The sequence below is a fragment of the Folsomia candida genome, unplaced genomic scaffold (assembly GCF_002217175.1).
Source record: "Folsomia candida strain VU population unplaced genomic scaffold, ASM221717v1 Fcan01_Sc040, whole genome shotgun sequence".
In the NCBI taxonomy this organism is placed as follows: domain Eukaryota; kingdom Metazoa; phylum Arthropoda; class Collembola; order Entomobryomorpha; family Isotomidae; genus Folsomia; species Folsomia candida.
In genome coordinates this window covers 670,553-691,612 of record NW_019091232.1, presented here as the reverse complement: position 1 = coordinate 691,612, position 21,060 = coordinate 670,553, and the positions used below count along the sequence as shown (strand labels likewise).

The following is a 21,060-nucleotide window of genomic DNA, read 5'->3' as shown; positions in this document are numbered from 1 at the left end:
ATACCTCGCTCTATGTGTGAATGACTTAATTTTCTAACGTAACGTAACGTAACGTAACGTGACTGAAGTACACATTCCCTTCAACCATGTGATAAATACTTGGATGAGAAGGTCCCTCTTACTAAATGACGCCCTGATATCACTGCCCATATAAAAGGACCACCACTTGACGCCATCCTCCTCACTCGCTCACACTCACTCACTCACTCACTCGATAGCTCGACAGACAGACCCACAGACAAATTTTGAACTTTTTTTAAAAAACCAGCCGAGTTTTCGAAAAAAAATGAAGTGCGTTTTACTCCTTGCTTGCTTCTTGGGCGTCACATCGGCCGGATTTTTGCCCGCTTATGGAGGTTACGGTCATGGACATCATCATGCCGTCGCGGTTCCCGTCCATGTCCCAGTGGTGCATAAGGTCAGTTAATTAATTAGTTTCAAAAATTTGAAAAAAAAATAGTTTTAAAAATTTTTTAATAAGAAAAATTAGTTGCAAACTTATACGCAATTAATTATTTGATTGTAATTTTGAAGCAAATTTTTGTCAATGACAGGAAAAAAAATCTAATACGCGAAAATGATAGATGTAAATTCTGAACTTGCAAAATATTTGCAATCTTTTCGCTAAAGTAAATAATTTCAAAAATTAGTTTTAAATCTGCAGCTAATTAATTAATTGGTTGTAATTTTAAAACTAATTTTTTCCAAGGTCAGTAAAAAAAGCTAATACGCGAAGCTGATAGATGTAAAAAATATATTGAATTTGCAAAGTACTTGCTAAATTTAAAATGCTACTAATCACGTTCCTGCCCAAGTTCAAGTTCAAGCTCGCCAAACCTTGTAGTACAACTAATATATTAAATTGTACAAAATTAACGTTTGCGACGTCGAACTGGGTAAAAATTTGTAAAAATTCCAGGAAATTGTTAAATTTTATGCAAAAAATGTTCTCTCATTAATTTTGAAACTAATTTTCAGGTCCCAATTGCCACCTCGTACCATCACGAGCACCGAACTTATCATCCCGTCGTGCCAGTCGTGAAACATGTCCCGGTCGTGCACAAGGTCGCGGTCCCCGTCCACGTGCCCGTCGTGCACCACGACCCCCTCGTACATCACGCGCCACATTACGCGTACGGTCATGGGCACGGTTATGGACATGGATTCAGTACGTGAAGGATTCAAATTTTTGAATTATGTTGAGTTTTTTGGGGGAAATAAGAAATCTAAAATTTGTCAATTTTTTGAACAGGTCATTACTAAAAGTTTTGGGGAGAAAATCGTGATCTTTCTGCGCCCATAATTAATTTATTAAGTGTCGTCGTCGTCAACTCAAATTTCGTGGCGTCGTCGTCGTCGTCTCAAATTTCGTGGCGTCGTCGTCGTCGTCCCAAATTTCGTGGCGTCGTCGTCGTCGTCTCAAATTTCGTGGCGTCGTCGTCGTCTCAAAATTTCGTGGCGTCGTCGTCGTCGTCTCAAATTTCGTGGCGTCGTCGTCGTCGTCCCAAATTTCGTGGCGTCGTCGTCGTCGTCTCAAATTTGGTGGCATCGTCGTCGTCGTCTCAAATTTCGTGGCGTCGTCGTCGTCTCAAAATTTCGTGGCGTCGTCGTCGTCGTCTCAAATTTCGTGGCGTTGTCGTCGCAAATTTCGTGGCGTCGTCGTCATCATCTCAATTTTTTAACGCCATCCTTCTCTATTTCTTTCGTAAATCTCAAATTCCCCACTTTAAGCATTCTCTCAGTATTTTTTTAACCTTTTTATATGTACTTATCATAAGGATGTGGTCATAAGGAGGATGTTATCATAAGAGGATGGATAAGTTGTGGGCTTATCCATAAAGGAACAGATATTAAAGACAAACTGTGATGTGATTTTAAAACGTATTTACTTATTTTGCCAATATTTATCGTCATTTTTTCTGGGACGCATCCAACTTGTCTCACTCACTGTCAACTGTGCAAATAAATACATTACATATTCGCATTCATCTCTATCCTCTGAAAGGATTTTACTACATATGCCAAAAAAATGTCAAATGCAGCTGCTGTCATCGAGAGAAAAGACAAAAAATTGTTGATGTGGGGAAGATTCTCATCTCTTTTTTCGCGTAATACGTAATAACCGACCCAAATCTTACGTATCGTAATTTCGATCATGATTTATGATTTAAAACGCATTTTCTTGAAATTCTGCGCATTATACATCAATCAGTTCGACAATAATATGCAAAATGCATCTTTTTCCCCACTTTTTGTTCTCATTTTTACGAAGTTTGCATCTTTTTTCGCGTAATAATAACCGAAAACTGACCCAAATCTCGTAATTTTCGATTAATCGAAAGTTTGTTATGATTCCGAACTTACTTAAAATGCATTTTATTACTTGAAATTTGAGAGCGGTGGTGCATTTTATTGAAATTTTGCATATATGTAAATTACAAATTAGGTGCGTGCCTAATAAGTATGCATCTTTTCCTCACTTTTATTTATTTGTAGTCACTTTTATTAAGTCCGAAGTAGTCTCGTTAATACTGTAAATTGATAAATATTATTAGATTATTATGTAAATTACATATTTAATTTTCACGAGAAAATAAACATCATTAAGTAGATAACTATTTAAATAAACGAATGTTTGCTCCCTTTTCTTTCTGAAGAATGAATTTCCACCGGTTAAATAATTAAAGGTAATTTTGTAAATGGTCATATTTTGGTTAGTTAACGGGTTAAGATTATACGCTAATTTGTCTTTGATTTGTCTACACTGTGTCATTTTTTGAAGTGGAAATAAAGGTGCAGGAGACAGGATAAAAAGGACAGATTCACATTTCCGGTCTGACTACTACAGAACATTTAGGCGAAAACAATGTAGGATGCAGGTCGAATTTTTTGGTTGAGGTCAAGGCTCGTACTTCTCCATTAACCGGTCATCATCTCGATAAATTCTGTCCCCCAAAAATAGTTCAAAATTTGTCAAAAAATCCGAATATTTTTTCATAATTTACCATCAAAATCCACCGTTCCCGAGCCATCCTCATCGATCTCTTCGATAATTCCGTTCAAATCCGTCTCACTCAACGTGTCATCAATCTCGTGAAGGATTTGCTTCAAAACGGAGGTCGAAATGTAACCGGCACCTGCGCACAAAGAAGTACATCACGGTTCACGCTTATCATTTGTAGGCTTATCAATCATCCACGTACCATCCTTATCGTAGAGACGGAACGCTTCCTTCAACTCTTTCTGGACATCTTCGTCGTCCTCTTCAATAATGAATTTAGCAGCGAGGATGGTAAACTCTTCGAACTCAATTTGCCCAGATCCTAAATATATCAATTAAATAATTGCACTATTTGCACTAGGTTGCACTAGGTTGCACAGTTGCAATACTTTGTCAAAATAAAGTCTTTTGAGCCCCGTGTTCTTCCCAAAGTTTGGATTTCCGGGGCTTTTACATGCCCACATGTAACAAAAAGGCGAAAATCTACATGGAGTAGGCAGAAGTCACACGAAAATGCAGGTTTAGTGAAGAAATTTTATCGTTGTCAAAATCAAAATACTTCATGTTTTGAAAATCGTGAAAACAATGTATTTTGACATCGATAAAGAGTCAATTTCTTCACAAAACCTGTATTTTCATGTGACTTCTACGATCTCCACGTAGATTCTTGTCTTCTTGTAACAGCCCCGGAAATCCAAAATCTGGGAAGAACGGAAACTCAAATGCTGTATTTTGATAAAGCATTCTGGTCATCCCAGCATATTTTCAATCGTGTCACTAATCACCGTCGACATCAATCTCGGAAATGGTTTCCTTCAAAGTCTCGGTGGTAAAGGCGGTACCCATCATGCGGAAAATGGAGGCAACCTTGTAAGACAAAAAAGTTTCAAAAAATTGTCTCATTTTCACGACTCGAAATTTGGATTAAAATTCAAAATTTTCACCATATCCGGAGTAATGTAGTCCTTTCCCTGGGCGAAGGTGTCGAACGCCTTCTTCAAAACTAGGAAATTCAGGTCAAAATAATGCATTACAAAATATTTCGTCACAAAATTTCAAAAATTTCCAAATATTTTCACTCACTCGCAATCTGTTCCTTGTCCAAGTCCGCCTTGAAAAAAATTGGAAACCAATTTTAAACCATAATTTTTCAAAATTGTGTCCATATTTTATTTTTATGAAAACGGATTCCTTACCATTTTTGGGTTTGCAAGATGTAATATGCACGATGATCTTTTCTCTCGTCCTCGCTGCTGGAATGAATATGTCGGATGTGCAGATTGCTATTTTCGTGGCGTGGGTGGTGGATGGGTGAAAAGCAGATCGACTTTTCGGTTTCTTCGGGGGAGGGAGAAGTTAGAAGACGAGAGAAAAATATGTATCCGTAATATGCAAAGTTGCCCGTTTTTTATGCATTATTCTATTTTTAGGCAGATTTGAGAGATTCTGTTTTTTAATTCCGGCGTGCAAAATGGAATATTGTGGTATGCATCATATTCTTGGGGTTTGCGTAGTTATGCGATGTTATATGAGAAGCAGTGGCCGTGGAAGGGTGGGTGGGGACAGAGGGACAATGTCAACACGGGTGTTCGTGTCCGCATAATTCTGCCCATACCTGTTCACTTTCATTCATGTGCTGATTATGATAGTGAATGAAAATGAATTTCCTGTCATTTGAATGAAAATGACTGAAGAATTCAGTCATTTCAGATGAATGACTTTGAATGAAAGGATTTCTCACTCATTTCATTTTTCACAATATGCTTAATACATGGGTCGAATTAAGAAATGAAGCCAGATGAAGTGAAATGAAACGACTTTGAAAGAAAATAACTGAATGTGAATGAAAATCTTCACTCAGAAATCGGGATGACTGACTTTTGAATGAAAACTAAGTTTTTGAACAGATATGATCCTACAATGGCAATGTCCCCTCAACTTCCGCGGCCACTGATGAGAAGAGGGGAGACATGGATGAATTGGGTGTATGTATGTACATACAGGAAACGGGACGAAAAAATAGCGTGACGAAGACGCAGTATGTTTGGTGGTGTGGTACAGAGATGATGATGATGATAAGCAGTAAGATGACCGAGAAAGCAGGATTCAGTGCATTGTGGACCACAATTTGTGGTGCAGGATTTCGACATTTTTGGGCCAAAATTTCCTAAAATTTGTAGCTAGATAATTTATTTAATGTAGGACTCGATACCTCATCTAGAAAATTGTGGAAATTTGTGCAATTTAATAATTTCTCTACGAGTCAATTTTAAACTTTATTGAGATTTTATGTAATTTATTAGGGGACGTTCGTAAACTTCATAACGCAAATTTTCGATTTTTTGGACACACACCCACCCCCTTTAACATGTGTCACATAGGCACGATATCATTGGGCCCTGCCCCCCACCCACCCCCCTTTGCGTTACGAGGTTTACGAACGTCCCCTTAGTGAGACGCCGTTCATAATAAGATTTAACGGAGAGGTAATATTCATACAACGTAGATGACATCAGTGTCCGCATCAAATGGAGGAGATTCTTGCAAAATTTTGAGAAATCTTTCAAAATTTTTAATTATCATATGACTTGGTGACTCGTCGTCAAATTTAGCACATTTTTGAATCATTCCTCGGCTCTGGGAATTAATTTTAAAATTCTGGACAACAAGTAGAACAAGTCGTTGCCAATTTTTTTTAGGAAATATACACACCAGATTTTGACACGTTTTGAAGGAGGAGATCTCAAGTTTAAGAAGTTTTCAGAAAAGTTGGAACTCAGCGAAACGCTTCAAAAACTCAACGCCATTTCATCAATCAACTCATTGACTGCAAATTTGTCGTTCAGAATTTTAAATAAATTCCCAGAGTGAAGAAATCAATAAAAATCATTTGATTTTGACGATTTTGGTGATGTCATCAAGTCAAACACGAACACATTCATAAAATTGAAATAATTTGTACAATATAAATTCCCAAAATTTCCATCCATATTTCCTCCAAATGACCTCTGTCTCAAAAACTGTGGTGGCGGCGGACCAGACAAGAAAAAAAACTTTGACCTTTCAAAAGACGTGAAAATTTTGGAAAATTTTCCAAAGGTCAAATTTTCGCCGTCGTAGCGACGAAAACCATCGTCTGGCCACGCCTTTTCGGAAAAACTGACCAATCAAAAGTTCCCCAGTTTCTGATTGGTCTTTTCCAAGCCTGATTTTCCAGACGAACCGAGGTGACTTACGGAGGTCAGGAACAATCAAAAAATCAGTTGACTTTGGATTTTTGACTTGGAAGGTTCTCTCAAATTGCTCTCTCCCATTTCAATTTTTCTCTCTCCTCGATTCGATCCTCGTCAAGAAGAAACTTCAAGAAAATTTCGGTGCTTTCAAAATCAAATCAAACCACACCACACCCCAACTCAACCAGAAAGATGAAGTATGCAACGTTTTTGGCCATCCTTATCGTCGCGGCGGCACTCCCAGCGGCTTTTGGTACGTTTTTTCACTCTTTTTTCCTCTTTTTCCGCCCTCCTCCTCAGAGGTCATGCAACTTATCTGGTTATTTGACCTTATCTGTCAGTTGCGTGAGAGTTATAACCTTATCTGTCGAGATTTCACGTTATCTGTCAGTTGTGTGAAAACAACCAAGTTTTTCCCGTCTCCTTTTCCTTCCCCCTCGTCCTCCGAGGTCATCGACCTTATCTGTTGATTTAACCTTATCCATCACTTGTTTGAGAGTACTGAGTAACGCTAATTTTTTGTGCCATGTAGGTCAAGAGACGGGAGCATCAGAACCAGCAGCACCAGGAGTCTCTCATCCAGCTGGAATGACCACAGCAGCCGGAGGTGCACCTGCCCCTGTTGGTGGTAAGCAAGCAGTCAAATAAATAAATAATTTCCAAAATTTCCAAGTTTTTCTTTCATCCACAATTTTTGTAACGATTTTTTTCTCTCCCTAAAATTTTCCCAGGTGGTGAAACCGGAGCTGCGGGCGGTGGCGAAACTACTGCGGCTGCTGCTGCTGGTGGTGCTGACGCCGGGACTTCGATGTTGTCGGCCGGAATCCTCCTCATCTTGGCGTCGTCCTCCGTCGTTCGGGCGTACAACTCCGTGATGGTGAAGGCCTGCTGAGGACTTTTCGACACTTCGTCACCTTCGTCGTCGTCACCGTTTTTCTTGTAATAACGTATAAAAATTATAATGTCGCTCTTTTTCTATCCTCTCTTCTTTTCCGTCTGTCCTGTCGCTTATCTTCTCTTTTCCGCTGGTGGGGGCGGCTTGCCCTCTTCTTCTCCTTCTGAGTTGACCCCGCTGGTAAAAAATCTGTCTTTTTCGTCTATCCCCCCCTCGTGTCCCCATCTTTCTTTCTGTGTGCGGACACTGAGCTCTGTCTATCCTGCCGAAGCTATGTATGTATCATTTCCGATTTACAAGACCGTTTATACCCCTCATTCATAATTATACCACTAATGTCATGTCGTAGTGTGGTTGGGTAATAAAATCTATAACTTCTTTTTGCATGTAAATTGTGATGATGTGTGATTTTTGTGGGAGTGATTTTAGTTTTTTTGTGAGTATTATAGTTGTAAGTAATTTGTAACTGGAATTGTAGAATATTTAGTTTGTAGTTGGAGGATAAGCATAAAATTATGATAAATATATTTAATTATAGTTTGCATAATTTCATCTTGACTGATAATTAAGGTTTAGTTAGTTGTAAGTAATTTATAGAAATGTTCAATAGTTTGTAATTCATCATGTCATAAAATTAGTGGAAATAGTGTATTTAACTATATTTTTCATAAGTTCGTCTCACTTTTCGCATTTTTCGACGAATTTGTCATCCACACCGCGTCACATCATCTTCATCTGTACTTTGGTAATTAAGCTCGTAATTAATATTTAATTAGTTGTAAGTAATTTATGGAATATTCAATAGTTTGTAATTTATCATAAATCGCACCTAACATAAAATTAGTTTAAATATATTTTGCATACATAATTTCATGTCACTCACTTTTCGCATTTGTCGACTAATTTGTCATCCCCACCTCGTCACTTCATCTCCTTCACTTTGGTAATTAAGTTATGACAACTTTGTTTAGTTTGAATGGTGGTTTTGTTCCATTCTTTTCCCCGTGATTAATGGACAAAATGTCGTGTCATTTCATTACCAAGATTTAATTGACTAAATAATTCATAACTTTAACTTGGTGGTATTTCCTTTCTCACGAAGTGACACTATAAAAATTTGGCGTGCGTGTCACCACTTATCACGAAGAAAATGAAGGTGTGAGCCTATAATTTATTAAGTACGGGCAAATAATGGCGTGGGTAATTCCTACCCACCAGTGGCCCCGGAAGCGGTGGGGACATCTGGGGACGTTAACATTGTAGGCTAGGGGAGGGACGGGTTTACACAAGATGGGGACATGATGCGGACAGCGAACAACCGTGGGGACATGGTCCCTCTGTCCCCACCCACGCTTCCGCGGCCACTGCTACCCACCTTACTTAATTATATAATTAACCTCTAAACTACTGTCTTTTCATGCAGCAAATCTAAAGCACAAGTGGTTTGATAAATGTTAAATTTTAAAAAGCAGTTTAGTAATTGATAAGTAATTTAAATAATCGACGAAATTATGGCGTACTGCACCCTGCTCGGAAACTTACTCCGTTTCCTTTTCACCCAAATTTGTATCGTGCTCGTCACCCTAATAAATCTGGTCAGTCTTCCTCTGCTGACCCCAGTTCTCGTCCCTGTCTTAATTTATCGATACGTTCTGAACAAGATTGGGCCAATTTTGAGACCTCAACTGGGGGCAATGGTGACTTCGAGAGGTGCTATTTTTTCGGGGGATGCGCTCTTCGAGAGGAAAAGGTAAAACATAAAGTACAGCGTTATTTACTTAGCCCGAGTCAGGTTATCATAAATTGAGGTGGGTATCATACGACCGCGACACCTCTTTGTATTTTTCCCACATAAATATTTTGCTTATCTCCCAAGTTGACTCCAATTTTGCATATTTTACGTATGTGTCCAAAATTTCAAGTCGATTCGAAAAGTTTTTTCGGACATAATCGATAGACAGACAATCACGATGGGTAGATAAGCCGTGACTAGATTTTGCTATCTGCAATGCAACCTTAATTCCTAATTTTTCTAAATGTTCTAATATTCGAAATACTCCTGTTCAAAATTTCAAGCTGATTTTATACGTTTTACCACGATGGGAACATAAGCCCTGACTCGAAGACACGATTTGGACACCATTTTTGCTCATTTTTCCCAGAAATTTGTATTAGCCCCAAATATTAAGCAGTTCTTCAAAATCTGTATATACTAAATTGCCCTTTGCAAATCCTACCTTATTCCTAATGGCGTCTAAATCTACCAAAATTTAAATTTCTGAAAATTCTTTATTTAAAAAGTTGTTATCTTTCTGACAGAAAGATATTGTCGATTGAAAAAGTTTTAGAAGCTTAATCGATAGACTGACAACCATGACGGGTACATAGGCCCTGACTCGGGCTAAAAAAATCGAGTTACATACAAATACCAAATACAAAATTCTAACAAATTTGACCAAATAATTCCCCTTGGATAAGTTTTACGAGCTTAATCGATAGACAGACAGACGAACTTAATGGGTACATAGGCCCTGACTCGAGCTAGAAGATAAAAAATAAAAAATGATGCAAATTTTATACTTTTTAAGGCCAAAAGTGAACATCGTCATCCAATGCAGACTCAACGGCCGGTTGGATATCGACCAAGCCAATAAGATTGCTGAGGAACGAATCCTCTCGGCACGAAGGGACGATGGAAGTCTGATGTATCCCGAACTTCGCCAGTTCCCTACGACCCTGGGCGGCTTCTACTTTTGGGAGTGGGATCCTACCTTTGACATCTGGAACCATGTCAAGGTGACGAGGTCAACTCAGAATGGAGGTCTCCCAGCGTATGCTCTCCGATTTTGAGCAAATTAGTGTCAATCGATTGCAAATTTAATTCGGATGAAATTTGCGAAAAACACGGTCTCCCAATGGACACGTTTGGCAGAGACATTTGCATCCCAAGAGGAGAAAAAGTGCTCGAAAGTCGACAAATTTTACACTTTCCAAGTTTACTGCTTTATTTTTCTCCCCTTCGGATGCAAGTATCCTTCCCAAACGTGCTCATTGGGAGATCGTGGCTTTCGCAAATTTCATACTACTCAAATTTGTGATCGATTGACTCTAATTTGTCCAAAATCGGAGAGCATACGCTGGGAGATACGCCATTCTTAGGAATCCTAAGTTAGGATTAGTGTAACAGATTAGATAGATGTTCATGCCAAGTCATTTATTTAGCACCACCGCATCGAACTTGGGCCGGATTATTGTGGCGATGAGGACGAACCCCTCGCTAAATTCCATGAACAGCTTTTACAAGCTGAATGGCCAGAGAGAAAACCAATCTGGGAAATTTGGGTGGTCGATGTGGACAAAGGTTCGTCCTCCCCCACGAGGACGACCATTTTCGTCAAGACGCATCACTCTCTGACGGATGGGTACTCATTGTTGTCGCTTTTCAGCAAATTTGCTGGTACGTACAAAATAGTGACACGCAGATATCCTGAATAATTGTACATATTTCAATTAAAAGTAGAACTCGATGATTCGTCCCTAAAAAATTGTCAAAATCGACACATTTTTAGTCATTTCTCGTCTCTGGGAACTTATTTTAAAATTCTGGACGACAAATATGCAGTCAGTTAGTTGATTGATGGAATGGCGTTGAGTTTTTTGAGCCAGTTTCGACGAGTTTCAATTTTTTGAAGGCTTCTTAAACTTGAGATCTCCTCCGCCAAAAAGTATCAAATTTGGAGTGTATACTAAAAAAAATTGGGAACAACCTGCTCTACAAATTTATCGTTCAGAATTTTAAAATAAATTCCCAGAGTCAAGAAATAATTCAAAATGTGCTGATTTTGGCGACGAGTTATACGTTAAATATATCCTCCGTTCGTAAATATGTAGATGTTCCATATTCCTCCCTGGAAAATCCGATTCCTGCCCCAGTTTCACGCCCCCTCTGGAAAAGGGTCGCCTTCTTAACCACATTTCCCCTCCGAACGGCCTACGAACTGAGCTGCGTCACCGTCCAACGTTACAGCCCGTTCGTCTCGCTGCCCTTCCTCGTCCCCTCGAAGCACCAACATCAGTCCCCCATGCGCTACATTTGCACCAAACCCATCTCCGTCGACAAGGTGAAAGCGATCAAAAATCATTTCCGGGTCACGTTCACGTCCGTCGTCAACGCTGCATTGGCCGGCGCCACGAGGGAGTTGATGATCTCGAAGGGCGGCACGACCGCGTCGCACAAGGCACGTGTCAGACATGTTTTTTTTACCCATTTTCTTAAAAACTGCACTAAAAAAATTAGTAACTTAACATAGGACTGGATGACTTATCACCAAAATCAGCACATTTTTAATCATTTCTCTCTTCTGGGAATTTATTTTAAGATTCTGAACGACAAATTTCCAGTCGGTGAGTTGATTAATGGAATGGCGTTGAGTTTTTTGAGCCAGTTTCGACGAGTTCCAATTTTTCTGAAGGCTTCTTAAGCTTGAGGTCTCATTCAAAAAGTGTCAAAATCTGGAGTGCATATTTCTAAAAAAAAGTTGGGAACGACCTGGTCAAGAATTTTAAAATAAATTCCCTGAGCGGAGAAATATTTAAAAATGTGCAGATTTCTAACACCGAATCATCCAGTCCGATGTCGAAATCGAAGACATTTATCTTTGCCGTGACATCACATCTCTTTTCTATTTTTATGAGCACGAATTTGCCAGACCTAAAAATATTTGGTTAAATTTTACAAGATGCCGACTAGTCGCCCTAATCTTTTTTTTATCTGGCGATATTTCATTATTTTGAATAAATTTTTTGCGTAATTAATTATCGGCGTTAAAAGCAATCAAACTCCTACATATTTACCAATACATATGTAAATTTTAAATTGAATCATTTATCAAAATTAGTTAGTTAATAATTATATAAACCTTTTTGTAGGGCAGGTAGTCCCAAATTTTTTGAAAGTTTGCACTACAGATTTTGACATTTTCGTAAGAAGAAGATCTCAAGTTTAAGAAGCCTTCAGAAAAATTGGAACTCGTCGAAACTGGCTCAAAAAACTCGACGCCATTCCATTAATCAACTCACTGACGGCAAATTTGTCGTCCAGAGTTTTAAAATAAATTCCCAGAGGGGATAAATGGTTAAAAATATGCTATAATTTTAACGATAAGCATAAGTCATCGAGTCCTACGTTAAGTTATGTACTTGATTTTTTTAAGAAAATCGGTAAAAAACATGTCTGACACGTCTATTGCCAGTTCCCCGTTATGATCCCCTTCCCACTTCCGGGTCATCCGGAACACGCGCTGCGCAACTATATGGCCGGCGCAATCGCCTCGCTCCCCATTCAAGAAGGGGACCCAGTCAAACGGTTGAAGGCGTGTGACAAAGACGTCGCCGTTATGAAGCGGTCGACCTTTCCGCTTTTAAATAAAATGGGACTCAAGCTGATCGGATCTCTTCCCGTGGCGTTGATGAGGTTCGTCTCCAGAAATTGGATCACTTCAGCCTGGTTGACGAGTTTCCCGGCTGGAAAGGTTGAACTGAACGTGGATTCTGTTCCGATGTGGAGGATGCAATTTGGCGTTGGGTTGTATGTCGGACCTACTGGTGAGACCTATAGATGTGTCAAAATATAGTAGTATTTTGAGGTCAATTTTTTCCAGGGTTTGGATTTCCGGGGCTGTTACACCCACAAAAAGACGAAAATCTATGTAGAGAAGGCAGCAGTCGTTTGAAAATACAGGTTTTGTGATGAAATTAACTTTTTATTGGGGTCAAAATACATTATTTTTTTAAAAATCGTGAAAACAATGGATTTTGACAGCGATAAAAACTAATTTCTTCACAAAACCCGTATTTTCGTACGACTGTTGCCTTCTCCACGTAGATTTTCGTCTTTTTGTGGGTATAACAGCCCCGGAAATCCAAACCCTGGGAAGAACGGACCTCTAAATACTGTATTTTGGCAAGTATGTATTTGCCCCAAGAAAATGCATGCAAATTGTAATTAATAACTTTGGCCTGGTTGGATTTTCCAGGCCTTGGCTTCAGCGTGATTACGTATCGGGACGAGTTCAACGTCTCGGTCACCGGGGATGGAACGCTATTCAGTGGGAGCGATATGGCTGAAATGGCTCACCATTTAGAAGAGCAGATTAATATTCTGTACTCGAAAATTGTTCCAGTGTAAGGACAAGAAGATTTAGAGGTTGATGGGATGATGGGATGATATCATAAATCAAGAGTGGTATTTACATAGTTTATCGGGATCAAAGTTTGATTTTGATTTTTTGTTACAAAAACCGAGTCATGTACAAAAAGCAAGACAGTATTTTCCAGTCCAGAAACCTGTTAACCAACGAAACCGAACTAGATAATTGCTCTCTCCAGAATTTGTATTACATCATTTTAAACATCGAGATTGATTCTTGGACTTAATAAAAAACTACGAAATCTTCAATATTATTGCTTGAATGGTGATATTAATGATGGGTAATTCCGTGCAATAGTTGCAATCAACCAAACTGACCACTACACCGCAAAGAAGCAGTAGAGCTTGCAACTTTTGTCTATTTTTTGCACAGATTTGCACAATGGGACCACTTTACTTTTGCTCCTTTAACATGTACATCTTTGTTGCCCAAAAAAGGTGGAAAATGCATAATTTTTAAGATATGTATGTAGGTATACAACTTCTCAATACAGAATTTTATATGATTTAGTGAGCAAAAGTAAAGATGTTAATGTTGGGAATTTCTAGACTCGTAAAAGAAATGCATACATAATTTTGCACTACTGAACTTTGCACATTCGCGAAATCTTATTAATTTTCATCTCATTTCATTCCTTTCGTTGCATTACTTTTGTCAAGATGGTCGCAATTTCCAGCAAATTCGACAATTCGACAATTCCAGCAAATTCGACATCTCTCGTTTTCGCCACTTTTAGCAAGTTGGTCACCATAATGTTATCCGTGGTTGGAGTGGTGGTTCTATTTCCGGTGGCAGTTGGACCCCTCGTGCTGGTCCTCCTGTACCGGCGTCTCCTGCAAAGCGTCGGACCCTGGGTGAGACCACAGTTGACCAAAATGGTGACGGCACGAGGCGCGATATTTTCCGGGGATGCGGTTTACTGCAGGGAAAGGTATGTAGAAAGTGGGACCGTTTTTTTGGGTGTAATTTCACTCTTAGAAATCCAGTATTAAAATAATACCAAGTGGTATTCATGCATATATGACGCTACCAAAGTGGTATTGATAGTTTTACCAAATTTTTATGGACCGGTATACATAATTTTAATACCAAGCGGTAGCAACTTTAATACCGAGAAATCAATGACTTTACATATATGACGCTACCAAAGTGGTATTGATAAATAATACCGTGAAGTATTAAAGTTTTACCAAATTTTTACGGAGCGGTATACATAATTTTAATACCGAGAAATCAATAACTTTGCGTAGATTTCTAATGGTTGACAGTGTATCAGAGGGTGGATATGTACTATTTATTTTAAACTTTTTCATTTGATGACGAACGATGGTCAAACTTTGTGGGTGTGTTCCTTAACTCGCACAGAGCACAAAAAATTAAATATATTTTTACATATTGGCACATATTTCTAGGTTTTCAGAAATATAAATATTTCCATTATTATTTAAAAAATACGTAAATCTTTAACATATTTTTTTCAAAAATACATATATTTTGTAAATATTTTCACGATATGAGACGAAATTTGTTTGCTCAACGAAACTGGACGACAAATAATCCAGTCCAGAGCATTAAATTCAGAAATTCAAATTTTATAAAAATTCAGATTTTTATGATTTTTTTTCGTAAATATTTCAGCGAGCACATGAAACTAACTACTGAAGAAAACTTATATTTTATTTTAGTTTAACCTAAAATATGGAATAATAATAGTTAATTATTTTTTCAAACATTAAAGTAACGTCGTTTAGCTTGAACACTTTTCCCACAATTCATTCTTTCATTCATGCCCAGAAAATTCGGTAATTTATTAAAAAATATTTCTGCCATTCTTATAAAAATACGTAAATAATTTTTTAAATACATATATTTTGCAAATATTTGCAACATTTTTTTTGCTCAAAGAAATCCACAACACAAACAAATCCAGAGAATTATCACTACCATAAAATGACAGTGTTAAGTTCTGGGTCGGTCCGTAAGTCAATGCAAGTCGCCCCGTAGAGGAGACAAAGAAGGAAGCGGAGCAAACACTGCATGCATGAATGCATGAACTGCTACCCCATACATACATCAACTGATCAACCAACCATCATTACTCATCAATAGTGGTTATCATGATAAGTGATCGTGATAAACACTATTAATTAATTATTTTAGTTTGAGAAACTCCACCCACAGCGAGTGGCATATCAATTCGAATGTATTTTTGACGCTGAATCCAACGCCATTAATAGTTTTGACCTCCGAGGCCCCCGTGACCTTCCCGTGACCGTGGCAGCCAAATATGGCTTATTCGTGATGTCGCATATCAATTCGAATGTATTTTTGACGCTGAATCTAAAGCCATTAATGGTTTTGACCTCCGAGGCCCCCGTGACCTTCCCGTGACCGTGGCAGCCAAATATGGCTTATTCGTGATGTCGCATATCAATTCGAATGTATTTTTGACGCTGAATCCAACGCCATTAATGGTTTTGACCTCCGAGGCCCCCGTGACCTTCCCGTGACCGTGGCAGCCAAATATGGCTTATCCGTGATGTCGCATATCAATTCGAATGTATTTTTGACGCTGAATCCGAATCCGTCAATAGTTTGACGTTAATTATAGAAGTTGGGGTTTATGGAACTGAACGGGAGCGTGAAGCGCGGGAATATAAATAGTTAGCTATGCAGTTACTCCCACACGACGGGAATTTAAGTAATTAGCTATTCAACTACTCCCACAGGGGGAAATCAAATTGTGCTGTGACCAGGTTAATTAAAATGCAGTATGACTGGGGCAAACCCTCACTCTGATGTATGTATGTAGTACGACGAAGTCTCCACTGGGAATTATTTAAAGTATAGCATGACGGATTTTTCGCTTTGGGCACACCCCCCACTGGAACTCTAGAACCCGGCCTTGGCCGGGCTATACGTTAGTATTAAATAAACAATACAAATGTTGCAAAAATTCAGATTTTTATTCATTTTTTCGTACACAGTTCGTAAGTATTTTGCAGTATTTCCGGTACTATTTGAAAAATACGGAAAGCTTTTTACATATTTTCCAAAAATAAGTTATAAGTATATTATGAAAATACTAGCGTATAGCCCGGCCAAGGCCGGGTTCTAGAGTTCCAGTGGGGGGTGTGCCCAAAGCGAAAAATCCGTCATGCTATAAAATAATTAATTAATAGTGTTTATCACGATCACTTATCATGATAACCACTATTGATGAGTAATGATGGTTGGTTGATCAGTTGATGTATGTATGGGGTAGCAGTTCATGCATTCATGCATGCAGTGTTTGCTCCGCTTCCTTCTTTGTCTCCTCTACGGGGCGACTTGCATTGACTTACGGACCGACCCAGAACTTAACACTGTCATTTTATGGTAGTGATTTCAACGATGTGCGACAACATTATTTTGCACAAAGAAATTTAACCACAAAAAATTCACAGAATTAGATTAAGAAACTACAGATTTTTCTCAAATTCTTATTTTTGTTATTTTTCCTACATATTTTGTAACTGTTTTGATATTTTTCTCATAAATATTCAGCGATTTTTCGAAAAATGCATATCCGCACTCTGAAAAAATTGTGCAATTTTTTTTTCAGGCCGACCATCAACATCGTTTTGGAAAGCGAATTAGACGAACGGATGGAGATTGGTCGTCTCCGCAAGATTTTCGAGGAGCGGATAATCTCCGTCAGAAAGGGGGACGACGACGACGCCAAGGAATTCAAGTATCCAGAATTCCAACAGTTTATCCGACCTTGGGGAGGATACCATTGGTGGGAGTGGGACTCAAGTTTCGATCTCAGTCAACATGTCAAAGTATGTCATGATAATTTACTTGTGGTGCAAACGCCAGGAAAGCGGGGGGCGGATTTTTGATCTTTTTCGGGAATTTTGAAAGTTTCCGTGAATTTTCGAAGATTTGTAGGAAATTTTCGAGCATGTTTAGTTGTTTTTTACTAATTAGCAGTTAATTAAGATAGGACTCGATCGATCACTCATTGCAAAATCGATACATTTTCTCATTTTCTCTTTAGTCCATCCATATTTTAAAATTTTTCTAAACCTAAGTTAAATTTAAAATACTTTATTTCCGATATTTCATAAATCGACTTCAAAACTCATCAGCAAAATTGTCAAAATCAGCCATTTTTTAATGATTTTTTCTCTCTGGGAATTTATTTTAAAATTCTGGACGACAAATTTGCCGTCAGTGAGTTGATTGATGGAATGGCGTTGAGTTTTTTGAGGCAGTTTCGACGAGTTCCAATTTTTCTGAAGGCTTCTTAAACTTGAGATCTCCTCCTTCAAAAACCATCAAAATCTGGAGTCTATGTATACATATTTTTTTAATTTTTCTGAAGGCTTCTTAAGCTTAAGCTTAAGATCTCATTCAAAAAGGGTCAAAATCTGGAATGTATATTTTAAAAAAATTGGGAACGACTTCAGCTCTACAAATTTGTCGGGCAGAATTTTAAAATAAATTCCCAGAGCGGAGAAATGATTAAAAATGTGCTGATTTTGACGAGGAGTTATCGAGTCCTATGTTAATTAACTAATTAACTAATTAATTAATTACTATTTTCAGTATCACCGCATCCAAGTCGCCTCAGAATCCTTGAGGGACGAAGCCCTCTCCAAATTCCACGAGCAACTCCTACAGAGCGGATGGCCTAAAAATAAACCAGTTTGGGAGATGTGGTTGGTGGATGTAGATGTCGAAAAAGGGGACAATTTTACCTCGAGGTCGACCTTATTCACAAAATTGCATCACTCCCTCGCCGATGGGTTCTCGCTCGTCTCCGTCTTCAGTAACTTGTCCTCAAAAAATTATACTTCCGGTATGAATGAATTCCATGCAAATTATGGCTACGAGTCGATTTCATGAACGTACGACTAATTGCTAAAATCGTAATCAAAATAAGCACATTTTTAATCATTTCTCCGCTCTGGGAATTTATCTTAAAATTCTGCACGAGAAATTTGTGGAGCAGGTCGTTCCCAATTTTTTGAAAATATCCACTCCAAATTTTGACACTTTTTTAAGGAGATTTCAAGTTTAAGAAGCCTTCAGAAAAATTGGAACTCGTTGAAACTGGCTAAAAAAACTCAACGCCATTCTACTAATCAACTCACTGCTCTACAAATTTGTCGTCCAGAATTTTAAAATAAGTTCCCAGAGGCCAGAAATGATTTCAAAAACCTTATTTGTTTACGTGATTAAATTCAGAATTTTCAGAAAAATCGTATAAGCTTGAGACCAAATTATAAAATTTTTGTAGATACATACATATTGAAGGTAAATTGAGATTCACAAATTCCAGTAAGATCACATGTGTGTCGTGAGACACATATTTTATGTGAGGCAAATTGAGACGTTCAGAATTTTCGTATAAATTCCCAGACCCGAGATGATTAAAAATGTACTGATCTTTGACGATTTTGGCGATTTACTTTAATAAGATTTTATAAAAAAGACGATTCTTAGTAGAATTTTGAACTATCTTTGAAATAGAATTGATCGAAACGATGACCAGATTTTGAAACCATAATTTTTAATAATTTTTTATCCAGGAAATAAACCATCACAGCGAAAACAACGCCCCCTTAACCGCCCCCTCTGGAAATCAATCCTCTTCCTGACCACGTTTCCCCTTCGTGCCGTTTACGAAGGGAGCGCCACGTTACTTCAGCGCGTCTTCCAACCACCCCCATTTCTCGCCCCCCTTTTCCCATCGACAAATCGGATGCACACCGCGTGCACGAAACCCATTCCACTCGAGACCATTAAAGATATCAAGAACCACTTTGGGGTCACTTTCACCTCTACGATTCACTCCGTTCTGGCTGGAGCGCTGAGAGATTTGATGATTTTTAAGGGAAATCCGGTCATAATTCCGACGAATTTTCCGACTTTGGTCCCCACCCCGCTGGCTGGTCATCCGGAACATGTTCTGCGAAATTATTTAGGTACAGTATTTACTTTTTTGTGGGGTTGCAAAAGCGAAAAACGGAAGAAACGCGAGGTGCAAAAAACTGGAAGAAAGTGCAAGAAACATGTGCCATTCAGCCATATGAAATATCGCGGCGGGGCGTAGTTTCTTACGCCGATCATTTCTTGCAAGTCAAAATACCTGCATGAAACCAATTTCTTGCGGTTATTTCTTGCAAGAGGTTACTTGCGCCCTAAGCACGGGGTCAGCAGTGATTAGATTCACTCGGGATTTCGTTTTTTGCGGGTTTTTATATTTCTTGCACTGCAAAACAAGAAACGCAAGAAATTCGAGGAGCATGAAAGTGCAAGTAATTGCAAGAAAGTGCGACAAATATGCGCCATCTGGCCACGCGCTGTATGGAACCACTCCGTCGGTTAGGCGTCGTTTCTTGCACCGTGCATTTCTCCCAGGTCAAAATACACACCTGCAAGAAGCCACTTTCTTGCAGTTATTTCTTGCCGCCGGTTACCTGAAACTCTTTAAAAATAGGTGGAGCTCTTCTCAATTTGCAAACGGGGGAGGCCGACCCCATCAAACGGCTGGGGGCGAGTGCCCAGGAATACGAGCAGATGAATCGGTCAACCTTTCCCCTCTTGGGAATGATCGGGCTCAAGGTGGCTGGCTGTCTGCCGGCCTGGTGGGTGTGGCTCGTCGGTAGGAATTGGTTAACGTCCTCCTATTTTACCAACTTTCCGTCGGGGAAAGCCCTCGATTTGGATGGAGTGAGTGTTATCGGGGTGAAAACGGGGATGGGCGTGTTTGCGGGACAAACTGGTATGAATATAGAAGATAAGGTCTCCCAGCGTATGCGATTCGATTTTGAGGAAACCAGTGTCAATCGATGACAAATTTAATTAGAATGAAATTTGCGAAAGACGCGACCTCCCAATGGGCACGTGCGGCAGAGATATTTGCATCCAAAGAGGAGAAAATGCGCCGAAAAGTCGACAGATTTTACACGTTCTTCGTAATTTCATGCGCATTTTCTCCTCTAATCATTTAACCGTTAAATTTTATGATTATCATCTGTAACTTGATTTCTACTTCAAAAGTTCAGAAAATTTTGTTTGCGACGTTAATTAATCCCATTTTTATGATTTATAAATTTGTAATAGAGGAGAAAACGTGCAGTAAATGAGGAAAGTGTAAAATTTGTGCCCGTTTTCTCCTCTATTACAAATTTATAAATCATAAAAATGGGATTAATTAACGTCGCAAACAAAATTTTCCGAATTTTTTAAGTACAAATCATGTTACAGATAATAATTAAATTAATGGTTAAATGATTAGAGTAGAAAACGCTTTGGAAAGTGTAAAATTTGTTAATTTGTCGACTTTTGGGTGCGTTTTCTCCTCTTCGGATGCAAATCTCTCTGCCAAACGTGCCCATTGGTAGATCGTCTCTTTTGCAAATTTTATCCTACTTAAATTTGCCATCGATTCACACTCATTTGCTCAAAATTGGAGAGCATACGCTGGGAGATCTAAATTGCAAGTAATTTTGCAGTTATGAGTAAGATTATGCATGGAAAATTTTATATGACTTTCAGGCCTCGGAGTTACTGCCGTTAGCTATTTAAACGATATAACCATCTCGATCACTGGACATGGATCGGTTTTTAGTGAGACCGACGTGAAAAAATTGGTTACCTATTTAGAACAACAAATTACATTTTTGCAAGCACAAATTAGCCCGGTATGAAAATAAATGTGTAAATAAA

The 21,060-nt window shown here is 38.7% G+C and overlaps 6 protein-coding genes across 6 annotated transcripts; 5 read left to right on the top strand and 1 right to left on the bottom strand.

Annotated features, from left to right (window-relative positions):
* Nucleotides 1–167: 167 nt before the first annotated feature.
* On the top strand, nucleotides 168–1,427 carry LOC110861353 (cuticle protein 70, isoforms A and B). Its single transcript, XM_022110462.2, has 3 exons — nucleotides 168–418; nucleotides 979–1,168; nucleotides 1,253–1,427. The coding sequence occupies exons 1-3, from the start codon at nucleotides 287–289 to the stop codon at nucleotides 1,261–1,263; spliced, it is 333 nt and encodes a 110-aa protein (XP_021966154.1). The 5' UTR covers nucleotides 168–286; the 3' UTR covers nucleotides 1,264–1,427.
* A 1,053-nt stretch (nucleotides 1,428–2,480) lies between these two features.
* On the bottom strand, nucleotides 2,481–4,349 carry LOC110861296 (troponin C). The gene is made up of 7 exons (XM_022110398.2): nucleotides 4,198–4,349; nucleotides 4,085–4,112; nucleotides 3,946–4,004; nucleotides 3,787–3,868; nucleotides 3,204–3,323; nucleotides 3,006–3,137; nucleotides 2,481–2,945 (listed from the first exon to the last, which is right to left on the bottom strand). Exons 1-7 carry the CDS (start codon nucleotides 4,198–4,200, stop codon nucleotides 2,920–2,922), a joined length of 450 nt encoding a protein of 149 aa, XP_021966090.1. The 5' UTR covers nucleotides 4,201–4,349; the 3' UTR covers nucleotides 2,481–2,919.
* A 1,158-nt stretch (nucleotides 4,350–5,507) lies between these two features.
* Nucleotides 5,508–7,521, top strand: LOC110861350. The gene is made up of 3 exons (XM_022110458.2): nucleotides 5,508–6,487; nucleotides 6,767–6,862; nucleotides 6,966–7,521. Exons 1-3 carry the CDS (start codon nucleotides 6,427–6,429, stop codon nucleotides 7,124–7,126), a joined length of 318 nt encoding a protein of 105 aa, XP_021966150.1. The 5' UTR covers nucleotides 5,508–6,426; the 3' UTR covers nucleotides 7,127–7,521.
* Nucleotides 7,522–8,556: 1,035 nt separating this feature from the next.
* LOC118433070 (putative diacyglycerol O-acyltransferase MT1809) lies at nucleotides 8,557–11,439 on the top strand. Its single transcript, XM_035844647.1, has 4 exons — nucleotides 8,557–8,879; nucleotides 9,718–9,925; nucleotides 10,352–10,586; nucleotides 11,021–11,439. The coding sequence occupies exons 1-4, from the start codon at nucleotides 8,641–8,643 to the stop codon at nucleotides 11,437–11,439; spliced, it is 1,101 nt and encodes a 366-aa protein (XP_035700540.1). The 5' UTR covers nucleotides 8,557–8,640.
* A 741-nt stretch (nucleotides 11,440–12,180) lies between these two features.
* On the top strand, nucleotides 12,181–13,591 carry LOC118433066. The gene is made up of 2 exons (XM_035844639.1): nucleotides 12,181–12,733; nucleotides 13,165–13,591. The coding sequence occupies exons 1-2, from the start codon at nucleotides 12,391–12,393 to the stop codon at nucleotides 13,314–13,316; spliced, it is 495 nt and encodes a 164-aa protein (XP_035700532.1). The 5' UTR covers nucleotides 12,181–12,390; the 3' UTR covers nucleotides 13,317–13,591.
* Nucleotides 13,592–13,982: 391 nt separating this feature from the next.
* Nucleotides 13,983–21,060, top strand: LOC118433055 (putative diacyglycerol O-acyltransferase Mb3154c). Its single transcript, XM_035844611.1, has 6 exons — nucleotides 13,983–14,269; nucleotides 16,943–17,162; nucleotides 17,932–18,184; nucleotides 18,918–19,313; nucleotides 19,829–20,113; nucleotides 20,890–21,060. Exons 1-6 carry the CDS (start codon nucleotides 13,998–14,000, stop codon nucleotides 21,039–21,041), a joined length of 1,578 nt encoding a protein of 525 aa, XP_035700504.1. The 5' UTR covers nucleotides 13,983–13,997; the 3' UTR covers nucleotides 21,042–21,060.